This window comes from Cornus florida, unplaced genomic scaffold (genome assembly GCF_030987335.1).
Source record: "Cornus florida cultivar Cherokee Brave unplaced genomic scaffold, ASM3098733v1 CherokeeBrave_3.0.0_Hap2_Chr09, whole genome shotgun sequence".
Classification (NCBI taxonomy): domain Eukaryota; kingdom Viridiplantae; phylum Streptophyta; class Magnoliopsida; order Cornales; family Cornaceae; genus Cornus; species Cornus florida.
This window is the reverse complement of record NW_026775579.1, coordinates 93,728,059-93,743,163: the sequence shown is the minus strand read 5'-3', so window position 1 is coordinate 93,743,163 and position 15,105 is coordinate 93,728,059. Positions and strand designations below refer to the sequence as shown.

The 15,105-nt window shown below is 32.4% G+C and overlaps 2 protein-coding genes across 3 annotated transcripts; both read right to left on the bottom strand.

Moving 5' to 3' along the window:
* Positions 1 to 1,445: 1,445 nt before the first annotated feature.
* Positions 1,446 to 5,828, bottom strand: LOC132275298 (UDP-glucuronic acid decarboxylase 2-like). The gene is made up of 8 exons (XM_059776760.1): positions 5,218 to 5,828; positions 4,577 to 4,875; positions 3,486 to 3,633; positions 3,330 to 3,409; positions 3,126 to 3,209; positions 2,943 to 3,017; positions 2,537 to 2,629; positions 1,446 to 1,956 (listed from the first exon to the last, which is right to left on the bottom strand). Exons 1-8 carry the CDS (start codon positions 5,489 to 5,491, stop codon positions 1,738 to 1,740), a joined length of 1,272 nt encoding a protein of 423 aa, XP_059632743.1. The 5' UTR covers positions 5,492 to 5,828; the 3' UTR covers positions 1,446 to 1,737.
* A 2,239-nt stretch (positions 5,829 to 8,067) lies between these two features.
* LOC132275297 (uncharacterized) lies at positions 8,068 to 12,068 on the bottom strand. 2 transcript variants are annotated; one of them, XR_009470593.1, is made up of 4 exons: positions 11,855 to 12,068; positions 11,643 to 11,733; positions 8,387 to 8,616; positions 8,068 to 8,300 (listed from the first exon to the last, which is right to left on the bottom strand). XR_009470593.1 is itself a non-coding variant. In XM_059776759.1 (3 exons), the coding sequence occupies exons 1-3, from the start codon at positions 11,922 to 11,924 to the stop codon at positions 8,481 to 8,483; spliced, it is 297 nt and encodes a 98-aa protein (XP_059632742.1). In that variant the 5' UTR covers positions 11,925 to 12,068; the 3' UTR covers positions 8,306 to 8,480. The 2 variants fall into 2 exon arrangements, 1 of the variants encoding a protein (XP_059632742.1); XM_059776759.1 differs by lacking the exon at positions 8,068 to 8,300 and having other exon boundaries at positions 8,306 to 8,616.
* Between the last annotated feature and the right edge of the window lie 3,037 nt (positions 12,069 to 15,105).

Genomic DNA, 15,105 nt, shown 5'->3' with positions numbered 1-15,105 from the left:
TAATCCTGATTTCCTACTTTCATCGTATACCTTTATTTTTATTATTATTATTTTTTTTTGGACAACTTGAGTATCCGAGATTTCACCCCGACTAATTTTCTAGAACCCAGAAAGAGCGCCTCCCCACCTCGAATCGGGTAAGTCGCTGAGTATGACAGCGGAGGTGTGACCCCAAGTTATTGTAAATTCTTAGTAGAAATTGAACCCCAAACCCAAGCCCAGGTAATTTTACCACTAGGCCAACCCTTGGAGATACGAAGACTTCTTCCACTTTGGCTGTCTGCTCAAAAAATTTCACACTACTGGGCATTGTTGATGTGGTAAGGATGGTGAGCTAGAAATTTTGTACTCATTATAATCCACTAAAATAGAAATAAGAATTTGATCTAACATTTGAACATAAATAGCGAGTTTAAATAACCCAATCCAAATGTGAAGAAAAAATGTTTATGTTAGCAATTTTGTAACTTTTAAAATTTAATTTTACCTTTGACAGACATGTTTATTATAGTAAAATACAATATATATATATATAAGGACAGAAAAGTAATTAAAAATTTAACAGAGAAGGTCATGTAATTTAACGGGAGCTCAATCTATATTGACAAAACCTCAAAGGTAGTTGATGTAATTTATTTAAATTTATTGATATTATTTCAGTCCATGATTGATTACTAAGTTATTATAAGGACAAATTATAATTTTAGGAGGGATCATTCTTAGTACTGTGATAAAATTTGGACCCAACTTTTTTTTTTTTTTTTACAAGGACATAGATTCGAATATGAAAATTGAAAACATAAAAAAGCAATGCCACATGGGAGAGCCAGAATGCGACACATTGAAATGACCAAATCATTGTATCCTTCTTTATTCATTTGGTCGCATAATCCTGATTTCCTACTTTCATCATAGAACTCTTTTTTTTTTTTTAAATAATTAAGGTATTCGAGATTTCGCTACGACTAAAGGAAGGGCGCCTCCCCACCTCGAGTCGGGTAAGTCACTGAGTATGACAACGAAGGCGTAATCCCAAATTATAGTAAGCTCCTAATAGAAATCGAACCCCAGACCAAAGCCCAAGTAATTTTACCCCTAAGGATTATGAAGACTTGTTCCACTTTGGCTGCCTGCTCAAAAAATCTCACACTATTGGGCATTGTTGATGTGGTAAGGATGGTGAGTTAGAAATTTTGGACTCATTACAATCCACTAAATTAGAAATAGAATTTGATCTAACATTTGAACATAAATAGCAAGTTTAAATAACCCAATCCAAATGTGAAGAAAATTTGTAATCATTATAATTCAATAGAATATTAATAAGAAATTAAGCCTAAATTACCCAATCCAAATCTGAAATAGACCAAATTATGACGTGCAATGGACAATCACATACCAAGTATGTCTAACTGATACTAATTGAAGATCTTAGTCTAAAAATGTTGAAACCAGAAAATTAAAGAAAAATCCATTATAGAAAGAAGAAGAAGATTACAGTGTACAAATGCAACAAAATAAAATGAATGTATCTCTAAAAAAAACTATATCCTACTATTGTTTTTCCTCCTTTTATTTTCTTTTCAGGGACACACATCATTATTGAAGAAAGCAACATAGAAGAAGGGAAGACAGATTTGGAGTGATCATTCTTATTCCTGATCCTTTATTTCTTTCTCCTCCTTTCATCCACATATATATATATTTATATATATCTAATTAGCTTTATATGAGTTTCTATTCAGCGGACATGGCGCCACCTTCCTTTTCGTCACCAAAAATGCGCTGCCGGAAGTCGGAAACCATGAGAGGAAGTCCCTCGCGAAGGGGCACCTTGGGCTTCCATCCCAGTAGCTTTTTAGCTTTTGTAATGTCTGGCTTTCTCTTGTGTGGATCATCCTCTGTGTTTTCCCTGAACTCTATCTTTGCGTTTCGGTCAATTGTCTCTTGCACCACCTGTACAAACCAATTCCAGCAATTTCAATTCAGATATGGATTTGATTCACACTCCATGTTCTAAGAAATGCTTACCATCTATAAAGAAGAAAAAACGGAGTCTTTGTCTAAAGAAATGTGTTGAGAAAAAACAGACGTATAGAAATTTTCAAACAATGTTTTTAATTAGCATTCTAGTATGAATTTTGTGTACATTGAAGATAATAATGTTGGAGAATAGGACAGATCAAAATTAATATGGATTACTATAATTAAAACCAACCCCAAATATATAGTTTGGACGATACTTCATTTAATTGAACTGTATTACAATAATAATAAAAAAGGAGGAGGTAATATTGCATGTGTATCCAGGACAAAGAAAAATAATGAATCATGCCAATACTTGATATGAAACTTTATTGATCGGAGCTAAATTGAGCTGTTGTTCCATCTGTTGTCGTCGTCGAAATACGACATGTTAGATACAAGCTACATGGTTTGAAATATATAATTTTCTCCAAACTAATTTTCATTTTTGGATTCTGATATGTATAGACTGCGGAGATGAAAAAATTTAGGAATAAATGAACAAATTTACCTGAGCAAGTTCAAGCATGGTGAACTCTCCCGGGTTGCCCAGATTGAAAGGACCAACATGTTCCCCTTCCATCAACCGCATCAAACCCTCCACCTATTCATTAGGTAGGTACAACAGAATATTATATGTACTACGAATTTAGCCGACTCTATTTATATGGGATTAAAGTAAAGACGATGATTATAATGGCAATGTTATATATGCCGAGAACTTCAACCAAATGCAAGTGGTTATGCACTTCTGCTTGAACTTTGGCTGAAGTCCTCTCAACTCAAGAATCAATTTCCTAACAATAATACCAAGATTGCTTATATTTAATATATATGTTTGTATATATATAGAGATATAATTAATGAGAAATAATGTTCAATTTGGATGTTCTAAACATGAAGAAGAAAGGCCTAACCAAGTCAGAAACGTATTGGAAACTCCTTGTTTGCTTCCCATCCCCATAAACAGTCAATGGCTGCTTCCTTAATGCCTACATAATCATATAATTAAAATGTAAATTGACAAGTAATGGTAGTAAAAAAGTTAAACATCCATATATGATTAAGACGAGGTAAAACAATAAGAAGAAAATGCATACCTGAGCAACAAAATTGCTAACAACACGCCCATCATCAATGCACATTCGAGGTCCATAAGTGTTAAAAATCCTAGCAATCCTCACCTGTAACAAAGTAATTAAAATAATTTTCACTTCATCCCTTTTGATATTATATATGTGCAGGGTAATGGACTTTATATATATATATATGAGTGTATGTATGTATCGTTCTATATAAAGGACCTCAATGCCAGCGCCTCTGTGGTAGTCCATGGTTAAGGTCTCGGCGGTACGCTTTCCCTCATCATAACAGCTCCGAACGCCTACACAAAACCCGAAATCAGTAGTTTCTCAACTTTGGAAGTAGAAGGTTGAAGGAGAGGATCTGAGTTGACTCACCAATGGGGTTGACGTTGCCCCAGTAAGACTCAACCTGGGGGTGTTGCAGTGGGTCACCATACACCTCGCTTGTGCTCGTTAACAAGAACCGCGCACCAACCCTCTTTGCCAGTCCTAGCATGTTCAGTGTCCCCATCACATTTGTCTTGTAAAGCCATAGCTCATAAAGTCAAGTCCCAACATGTTCACAAAATTCATAGACACATGCGTGCAAGCATCTACCAAAGTATCATGTCATATGATTTTGATTCATACCATTCATCAATCAATTGTTGTGCCACCTATAATCTTATAGTATAAGGTATAGTTGGATTAGTCTAATTTAGGTTTCTGAAACAATTTTTATTTTTATGGTGTGTTCGGGAAATTGGAGTCTTGAAATTGGAGGAATTTGAAAAAAAATTTGACTCAATTTTCTTAATTATTTTTTTCAAATTCCAATTACAAAACTCCAATTCCATACTGTCAAACACACCGCTAAAGAATTTTAAATAAAATATAAATAAACATTTGTTTGGTTAAAAAAAAAAATTTTGAGATGAAGAATGTTTCATTTTAAAAAGTTTTCTTTTCTAATTCTCTAAAAATAAAAAATAAAAATAAAAATTATTGTTTTCAAATTTCTTAAAATTTATTTAAACATGCCTTTAACTTCTGTATACAACTATCCCATGAATAAAAAGCTCTAAATTAATTATTTGTTCTTTCTTATGATATGCGACTCTATGTAGAATGACTTAATTACTAATATCTATCAATGCAATACATGACACTAGTGAAAAAATTCATTAACCACCTGTCTAGTATATCAAGTGATATCAAAACAATGGACCAAAACTGTGGACTAATCCAAACGTGATCACAAAAGACTAGTGAGAGCAGTGTAACAACTAATTGCAAATAATAAAATTGTTGCATAAATAATGTAAAGATACGGAATAAAATAATAAATAATAAAATTATTGCATAAATAATATAAAAATACGGGACGAAACACGTGAGAGGACCCAATTTGGGAGTAAAATCGGATAAAAATATGCATAAAAAGACACACACATATATACAATTAGGATAAAATTAAGAAAGGATATGATGGTTTTGACAGGATTGAACTTGTAGTGGACAGGAGAAGCAGGGCAAGCGAGATGGTAGATCTGATCAACTTCCAAGAGAATGGGTTCGACCACGTCGTGCCGAATGAGCTCGAACCTTGGGTTCCCAAAATGGTGCACCAGGTTCCCCTTACGACCCGTGAAGAAATTATCAACCACGATCACACTGTCCCCACGTGCGATCAGACGGTCCACCAGGTGGCTCCCCACAAACCCGGCCCCACCAGTCACCACAATCCTCTTGCTCTTCCTTTTCAACCCCAGAGGAATCTTTCCACCTACAACATTCAAATCCATAAAACAATATATCTAATTTTACAGTTATTCGAAATGACAAAGTAAATCATGAAAAAATTAATTTCAAACTTAAACTAATTTAAATATCCATTTCGAATAAGGTTTATTGAAATCGTCAAAATAAATTTATTCAGACATTGTAATTTTACTTAAATGTAAATTAAATTTTTGCATCGATCTAAATTTAGATGATAATTTTTTATTTTACTTTCCAGAAGAAAAAAAAAAATACTTCAAAATTTTTTGAATTTTAAAATTATTAAAATAAACGAAATAAAGATATTTAAGAATAAATTGACGAAGTTTGTTAGTACGAGGAGTACCTGCATTCATGTGATCGAACCCGGGATGGAGTTCGTAAGTGACTCGGCGAGGGATCTGAGTTGACTCGGCCGAGTGAAACGAGTCAGTGATCTGTTCATAGTTTGACAATGGAGGCGAATTGGGAAGGATGCTGAAAATTAGAGCAGAAATGGCGATTCCAATCAATACGAAGATGAGCCTTTGCTCGCGAAGCATGTAACGAATGGGGTACATCACGGAGGCAAATTGCTTATGTTTGGTTTGATGGACTTTAGAGATCAGCTCAGAATCCATTCTCTCTCTAGACTGGTCAATTTTCCCCCGAAAATTGTACGAGTCCTGATTGGGAGAGAATATAAATCAATCAAAATTCTATGGGTGAAGGAATTAAATGTGTGATCTGAGAGTTCGATGGAATGAAACGTGAAGGAAAGAAAACTGAAACGGAAGCTAACAATGTCAGGTAGACTCGAGAGGTATTAATGTATCTTATATGTGTTTGTGTGTGTGTATATATATATATATATATACATATATGAATATGAGAGAGAGAAAAGGGGTCTTTACGTGAGAAAGACTCGAACAATAGTTCGACATCAACGGTGGAGTAGAGACTTTTGCATGGAATTTCGTCGTGACATTACCCTCCGGCGCGTGACGTATGGTTCTCTCCGTTTCTTTAGCAGTTATAAGTTTATAACTCTTCCGCTTTCTTAAATGCCACTGTTGTGGGTATAATCACGAAAATGCCATGTAATTTTAAGTAAAGTAATAAATAATTAAAATTTGAGTCATAATTCGAGCGGAGCTTGAGAGCAACACTTAAGAAGGATTGTATGACTTAGCTGGTAATTACAATATTATTTTTTAAATGACACAATTGTCCTTTTATATTTTCTTTATTTATCTATAATCTTTAATATTTTATGTCTTTTTTGACAAGATAAATATATATATATATATATTTGAATAATATTTTGTTTCCATGACCAAGAAAAAAATTATGTTAAATGAATTATTTCTTTTGACTTGACCAAAAATAAAAAAAAAGTAACCATTAAAATAATTATCTCTTTTGACAGGAAAAAAATCTAAAAAAATATTATTTATTGATGAAATTATCTCTTTTGTCAAGATCCAAAAAAAAAAGGTACGAAAAAAAAGGATTAATATATATATATATATATATATATATATATATATATATTTCTAGAAAAAGATACACAAAAGTCAACTTTGTTGAATAAATTATTTGTTTTGATTGCATTAAAAAAAGTGCAATAAAAAATTATCTCTTTTGACTGCCAAAAATAAAATTATTCGTATGAAATAAATTATCTTCTTTGAAAGGACCTTTGGACAGAAAAAGAAAATAAAGTATAGCACACGGAAAAAAAAAATAGTAAATGAACTAAAGAAGGTAAAAAAAAAAAAAAAAAAAATTAAGTTGTATAAAGGGTAGTTATGACATTATAAAATAAGGCATAGTGTATTAATGAATTCAATGATCTTCTTGTCATTTTCTTTAAAAGAAAAAAGATAAGTGGAATGCAATTGAAGAAAAATAGGGTGCGAATATCGCCTCTTTGGGTAGGGTAATATTGCGAATTTATATATATATATATATAGGAGCTGATCCAAGATTTTAATTTAGAAGAGGCACATTTTAAAAAAAATAATAATTCAACTTACATTGATATAACACACAAAAAAAAGAATTTTAAGAAAAAAAAAGGAAAAAAAAAATTGAGATATATTTGAAACAAAAAAAAAAAATTAGAGTGTGATTTAAAAAGGAAAATTTGACTCTTTTTTTTAAGAATTTTTTTTTAAAAAAGTTAAGATAATTTTAAAAATTACTCTCTCTGTCCCTTAATAATAGTCCAATTTTACATTTCACGCTTTTTAAGGCAAACAACTTTTATTATATTTTATTGGGTTGGCAAATGATGCATTTCCACGTTTGCCATTCCCTAAAAAGTAAGGTATTGATTTTTAATGGGGTTCACTTATTTTTGGGTTTCAAAAGTAATAGTATGGAAAATGGGGTCCACTTATTTTGAAATTTTAATTAGTTTAATCTTTTAGGAATAAATTAGAATGTAATAAAAAGTAGTGTATTGATTTTTAAAATGTAACAATTAAAATGAGACGACAAAAAAAAAGACCATGGACTATTAATATGAGATGAAATGAGTAAAAATCTAAGGGGCATAATATATAATTTTTCATATATACTAAAAAAAAAATTACAAATTAACTATATATATTCTGTTAGGCGGGCCAGTGTCCCCAAGCCTTAATTGACTCCGCCCCTGCCCCTGTGTGTATATATATATATATATATATAATTATTTACCTAGCAATGGTTAGATTCCATCCTAAGATTTTTACGACTTGGGAATCACCGCCACGCAGGAAAACCATTTGAGAACAACATACATTTTTAACCAAAAAAAAAAAAATTGTAACATGAATAGAAATTGAGGTTACTTGGCAAATAAGCTAATTATAAAGAAGTATAGATCACATTATCGTGATCCACATATTATGGCGTGGGAAGGCAAAAAGAAAACATGCCCATTGATTTGTGAAGTAAAACCTAGACAGTCCACCATGGACCATCCTACTTAAAGTAAGAGTTTCGTTCCACCATGAAATCGATCTCTAAATGCGCAGGCAAATGTTATTCTTGCTAGAAAGTGGAGTATTGAAGAGGTTAGGTTTGAACTCCTTTTTAGAACCACCCATGAGCACACCCACCTTTATGTTGTTTAACCCAAAGAAATCATCATCATCATCATCATCATGTGTACTGTGTGTATTGATAAGACTGCTGTGTGTGTGTGTGTGTGTAAATAACTCCAAAAAACACCACAAAGAAGTAAAATGCAGTGAAATGATTTTATTCCTCCTCATGTCAAAATGCCAGCTATGCACAAATCATGACCATCAAACCAGAATAGTCATTGTTGATCATAGTTAGTTGCTATTACAGAAATCAGCTACTCTATTCTGCCTTTTAACATTTTTCAATTCCTGATAACCGCATGTTTCCTAACAAAATGACATTGTAGAACCTAAGAACAAAACTAATCTTCTCCTGTTAAAAAAAAAAAAAAAAAAAAAGAATTAATTTGAGCAAGTATTGGCGTAACGAAATTGGTATGACATTCCACTAAGTATTACCCTCTTAACAGTTCAACAAACAATCAAGGGCACTGAGATGAAATGAAACTAAAGTGTTTGTAATTGATCCATCCATGCTTGGAAAATTCCTGGTTCAATCTTTCTGATGATGTCCATCCGCATTGAGGAATTTAGCAACACGATCTGCCTTTGCGCCTGACTTATGGTCATAATACTCGACAACTGCAGCTCCCGCTAATGCAGCCAGTGTAAGCGCTTGTGCATGCAACCTATTTTCCAAATAAGATTTAGCAGTTACATTCATGATTCCACTACTTAAACTATAGAAATCAAACACAATTGAAAAGCAAATTCGAAGACAGATTGACCAAGAAAAATGGCAAACTGCTTAAGATTAAAAATGGAGACAAATTCGAACATAGGTTGACCAAGAAAAATGACAAACGTCGTAAGATCAAAAATGAAGATCATACGAGTAATAACTTCATGCAATTTCATCATCGAGTTACCCAACTTTACCGACAAAGAGATACCTAAAATGAACTTGTAGTTGTTAATTCTTTCATACTGTCTAAAAATTAAAAAGAACCATTGGAACTTTGCCTGAAAAAGCATTTCAAAGGACCTAAAAATTGTTTTTGGACTTCGTCTCACAATATCGAATATCCTGACTTCATCTTTTTTGAGCCCCTCAATCACAAACACCAATGCATAAATAAATCAATTGTTATTCACCACTTGAAAATACAAACAAAAGTCAAGAGCTAAGACAGTGGAGATTATGTCATTTTGAGTTATTATGTTCTCATACAAGTCAAGGAATAAACTGCACAGTCACTTCTCCAATCCTTTGAAATAACAGTGTGGCTAACTTTGTTACATGGACTCTCTTATTTCCTTTCACGTACACATATCAACACGACACAACATGGGTTAGACCATAGGAGTACAAGATATGCGTCTAATGCACAAACCCAAATTATACACCTCAATCCTTCACATGACATGACTGAAGAAAAAGAAAAAACTCAAATTTAGTAGCACAGACATGAGCTTTTATCCATATAAAATAGATGGAAACTCTTGCCTGTTACCACAACCTATTTAATTGGACAGATAATCAAGTATGATAAACAACCACATTACACATTTGAACATTACTTCATAATAATACATATATGTTGCACTTGGAAGCACCAAATCGGCCCATTCAAATTGGAATTGGAAAAAATTCAGTTTAAACGTTCAACTAAATATTCTCCGATTCCAAATCCAAAGTGTCAATTCAGTACTCCCAAACATAGCAATAATGTATTTAAATGTCTAGTATCTGTCTAAGTACAGGTATCCAACTTTTGGAAACATATCTCCGCATCCTATTTGGAATTCGAGTAGGTGAAAGATTTAGACACACATCCACACCAAGTACACTTACTCGACTCCATGAAACATAGGTGGCTAGCCCCCACAGATTCCTTTTTAATAAAACCAAAAAAGAATACTGATTTAATCCTATCAATAATTTAAGAATACTGATACTCTGTCCAAATTCGGCCCACCACCCACTTTGCATAAAACCCATTCGGACAAGTCCGAATTTGGCCTATAAATCATTATTCTTAATTTAAATAAGGTCTTTAAAAGTAACCCACTATTTGAAGAAGTTTTTGTCTAAAGATGGTAAAATATTTAGTTAGCAAGAAAGAGGAAGACCAGCTGGAGTGAGGGAGAGAGAGATCAGTCCCCAAAATAATTTGAGACGATATGTTGTATTACTCCATATTAAGGGTCTGCTATTTAAGGTATCAAATAATAATAATAACTCATAGTTGCAGGAATCTTCCATATCAAACTCCTCATTTGAAATGAGTCACATCGCAATTTGACATTTCCTTATTGGAAGCTTGAAAGACAATTGTAGAATCATGTTTGAACCACAATAGAACCTAATTGAGCCAAGCTTGGGTTATTACATGTTTGAACCACAATAGAACCTAATTGAGCCAAGCTTGGGTTATTATAGAAAACCACATATGCTATGTTTGGCGGCATCGAATCGGCGCCTTGGATTTGGGATTGAACAAAATTTAGTATAAATTTTGAACAAAACTTTCTTCAATCCCAAATCCAAGGCACCAATTCGGTGCTCCCAAACATAATATTAATATTTTGTACGAAGATAGCAGATAACAACATAAGAGGCCTTCTTAGTGCAAAATTCATCATTAAAATAAACTACAAATACAAAATGAAATCATAAATAGTTTTTCTGCTCAAATTGCAGAATTACAGAGAAAAACTGTCACTTAAACAAATATTCAAATAATTATTAGATATTCCTGTCTAATAGTATTACACATCCCCCGTATCCTTCAGGAAAGCAATTTCCAGCTACCCTCGTGTACCTATTATGCGGCAGCCACACACTTTGTATTTCTAAGATCTGACTTACTAAAAACTAAAGTACAGGCTCAGCCACTCACCAGATAACCAAAAAAAAAAAGTTTTGTCAGGAGCACATGGTCACTATACAACATGGAAAGGGTTTAAGGGCATATGAGACCGATTGAGGAAACCTTGAACCTTCTGTGATGTTTATAAGCCGCTTCTTGTTGTAGAAGAAAAAACCAATGCTCTTGTTTATCAATTTAGAAAAAGTTTAAATTACGGAAAAAATAGATATACAACGACAGAGTTTGGTGGCAAGTCATAAACATGATCATCATATCATGGTCTGTCTAAGTCATAAACATGATCATCATGTGCTGGGTGCTTAGTCATGAACATAATAGATATATGGTCTGGAAGTTTGGAATATTAGTAGATACCATGCATATTTCTCAATACCTATTGGTACCAGCAACATCCAATATACACAAAGCAAAAAAGTAAAACCCTAAATAAAGGTTTCCCGAGTATCAAATATGTTGGATGAATTGCAATATCTACAGCCATGTCCTATAGTAAGTACATCGTAACTTAAATATACAATTATATATCATGCAGCAGCGTAAAATTAATTACTTATCTTCTTGAAATCCGTTTGGCACTTCAATTGATCAATCAAAATTTCATACAATGGCAAATGATTAACAGAAATACATCTGAACTTCTGAATAACATGTACATGTACATACAAAAATTAAATCTCAGTTTGGATGCTGAGGAGCGTGAGGAGAACAAGAGGGGAAAATGGTACTTATATGGTTCTCCCTTTTTCTCCGTTCCCTTTGCTCAATTTTCCCAGGAACCAAACAGAAAATGAGAAATTCGAGAGAGGCTAGTGTTGTTGTACCTGGCATGAATGACCTTTACACTGGTCTTCATGTTGGGTTTAGACCAATTGTATGCTATAGAACCCGCTATGCCGCTTAACCACAAACATCCTTCAATTTTTTAAAATAAAAAGGTCAAAATCAGAACCGAAACCTAACTCCATATATAACTAATTAAATACTATTTTCTTACGCGCATATATAAGTATGTATATAAAAAAGGAGAGATTACCAACGGTTCGAAGTTTGTGCTCAACGACCCATTCCCTGATAGATTCAAACTTGTTCTTCAATTCCGCCATTGTTTTTTTTCTTCGATCACCTGCTTGCAGAGGAGTTAATTGGTTATTTTGTAGGAGTATATTACATATTGAATCGGATTGAAGGTGTAAAACTCCCGAAGGCTCTATAATCGAGACTTTGGCTGGACCAAAATTTGAACGGTCCGAGCCGTTTCTAATTGGATTTTGCACTTCGGCTCTGTTTATTTAACAAAAAAAAAAATTTAATTAATTAATTTTTTTAAAAGTATAATATAAGGTAACTTAAGTTTAATTAAGGACTGTCTAAATTAAAACAATTTGATGTAAGGTAACTAGAGTTATTTTTTTTAAGATTTAATTTTTTTTGGTAAATATTTTGCAATAATTAAATACCAAAAATAATAAAAATATATATATATTTGACATACAAACAAACTAATAGTTGATTCGAGGAATTTGAAAAAAAAAATAATGAGGAAAATTAAAGAGTTTAGAGGAAACTCATAAAATTAAACAAAAACTTTCTAGGTACTTATAATTTTAACCACAACAAAAATTAGCATTATTATTTTCTATCTTTTCTTGATTTATCTATTCAACATGGTGAGATCATTATTATTCTAATTTTCTTCGTTTTTGTTTCTCTTTTTGTATTTTATTTCACTCGTATTTATTAAAAGGCGGTGTAAGGTGATTAGGTACGCATTTGATCAAATTCATGCTGAATATTTTAATTAAATGCAAAGTTTCTATGAAGAAGTCATAAGTTGTGACTCTGGATAAGACTTTGGGCCAAATACTTTTTAATGGTAAAAAAGTTAGATTTCCAGTCTTATTTAAAACTAGATCTAATGACATGTAATTATGGTCTAAGTTTAGTCAAGAACGTGAAATCAATGGAGTTAATTATATTTTCATCGTTTGATCAGAAAAAGAAGAAAGGAAATAAAATAAAAAAATTCAAATAAGATTTTGTTGCTGTATGCTTCTTTTTGTATTCTGAGACAAGTCTAGAGTTTCTTAATGGATCAGTCTAAGCCTTTCTAGAATTGTATGGAGTACAGGGACACTAAATAGTCAACATGTTATACATAGTATATATACAGGGGATTTTACAATAAAGTGGTAGTAACAAGAGTATATTATCTATCCATGAACCTAGTTTGTATATTTACAAATATATGAACTAATTTTTAGTTTAACCCTTTTTATAAGTAAAAATTATATTTTCGCCCCAGAAGTTTATTTTATCTCCCTCTTTTCCTACAAAAGGAGCATCTCTGCTCGAGTAAGGATCATCGAGTTTTAGAGCCACCAAGTTAAGAGTCATGAAGCATTCCAGTCCTCTGCTATAAGCTTCTAGTGTGCTTTCTTTTGTGATTTCTTTCCGTACATATCTCTTTGTAAAATAGTGTGTGAGAGTGTATCCATTTATATATTTTTCATGAAATAAATCATCCAGTTTGCTCCTATTCAAAAATTTCTTTATCCCTGTTTAGTATTTTTAGAACTTTCGGACAAAAGACTTCTGTCGACAAAAAGATTAGATATATAGATTTTATTTAGCCAGACAGTGTAAATCCTAAAATTTTCTTGAATCCAACCAGTACAAGCAGCCTTAGTAATAAATTAGAAATTTCTTCTGTGAGTTGACTCGAACTGTTAACTTGTTGGCCTATTCTTACCAGTGTTCAAGCGTTTTTATAGGGCATTATCAGAACGTTATCAGGTTTGGCAGTCATTTTTGTGATTTAATTGTTAAATTTATTCTATATTATTTTGCATACTTCTACTCGGTTAGATCCAACTCAATTTTGGTACCAGAGCCTATACTATTTCGTTAAATTTAATTTATATATAAGATTTTTTGTCTAAAGAAGTCTATAAGTCTATATTAATTTATCATGAAACTTTATTTTATTTTTGAAAATTAAAAGGTAACGAGAAATATTAAATAGTTTGTTCTAGGAACTTTTTGCAAGTTTATTTCATGTTATAAGGCTTTCAAGTTATAATAATCTATTACTTGGGGTCATTATAGTATTATAGTTTGTTGTGAGGTATAAAGCATAAAGTGGAGTTCATTTTAGAAAAATATTTTGGTGGTCCATCAAATTATTGAAACTTTAAGACCTATCTTCATTATATTGTAGTATTTGGGCCATAAGCCCATGTATTGGTAAAAATCCCATATATATATATATATATATACACACACACACGCACATATACATACAGTACATATTTGGGAAGGTTGGATGATGGGCTTCATAAACCTATAGGCCCAAAACTATAGAATGAGAATTAAATCCAGCCAGGCCCATTGATTGATGTTATTTTGAATAATTAGTTCATCAGATTTTATTTTGCTTAAAAAGGTATGAGTTTTTGATACAGGTACAACAAACTGAAGTGTTGGGCCAAAAGCAGTTTCTAAAATGAAAAGGTCCAAAATGAAATCACAACCCAATATAAATAACTTTATAAAAAATAATTGTTTTAGGCAAAAGTACAAACAACCCTGAACTATCACAAATCGGTATTTTACCCCTCTAGACTACAAAAATAAACAAGTCAGTACCACAACTATCAAAATCGTGCAAATTAACTTCTGAAACGCAATTCCAGCCACTTTCCGGACGACCTCATTGTAGATTTACAAAACTACCCATCCTAATTAAGAAAAAAAAATATGAAAATAAATAATAGGTGTGAAATACCCTCAATGCCCCTCATGTGATATACACTCACTTTTCCCATGCATATAATCATGGCCCAGACGACAGTAAATCACCTCGGCAAGGAGTAAGGGCTGAAACACAGTAACTAAACAGTGAGACTGAAAAGTGAAAGGGCACGTCATTCATAAAGTTACACTGAAGTAATGATACGAGGAAAATGACAACTAAAATCTAAAATAAACCTATAACTAGAATCTAAAATCTAGAGCCAAAAATTAAAATTTTGAAAACCAATCTAAAAACTTCATTAACAATAAAAAAAAATGTCAAGGCACAATTGTCATCACAATTTGCGTCATAAGCGGACTCCATCTTGCAATGCAACCACACCCTAACTTCATGTAATCACTAGATTCAGCAAATCATACGCCATCCAAACCCAAAAGGCCACACACCCACTGAAACCACCTATCATCTACACCATCTATAAGGCGCCACCACCTCACTTACAGATTTTCAACTTCAATTTGTATGCAGTT

Coding starts and splice junctions, on each gene's coding strand:
- LOC132275298 (XM_059776760.1), bottom strand. CDS start 5,491: ATGGATTCTGAGCTGATCTCTAAAGTCCATCAAACCAAACATAAGCAA. Junction 3,634..4,576: donor TCAATCCTGTCAAAACCATC/ATATCCTTTCTT, acceptor CTATGGCTTTAC/AAGACAAATGTGATGGGGAC. Junction 3,210..3,329: donor ACAGAGGCGCTGGCATTGAG/GTCCTTTATATA, acceptor ACTTTGTTACAG/GTGAGGATTGCTAGGATTTT.
- LOC132275297 (XM_059776759.1), bottom strand. CDS start 11,924: ATGGCGGAATTGAAGAACAAGTTTGAATCTATCAGGGAATGGGTCGTT. Junction 11,734..11,854: donor GCACAAACTTCGAACCGTTG/GTAATCTCTCCT, acceptor AAAAAATTGAAG/GATGTTTGTGGTTAAGCGGC. Junction 8,617..11,642: donor GTAAAGGTCATTCATGCCAG/GTACAACAACAC, acceptor TTTGGAAAATAG/GTTGCATGCACAAGCGCTTA.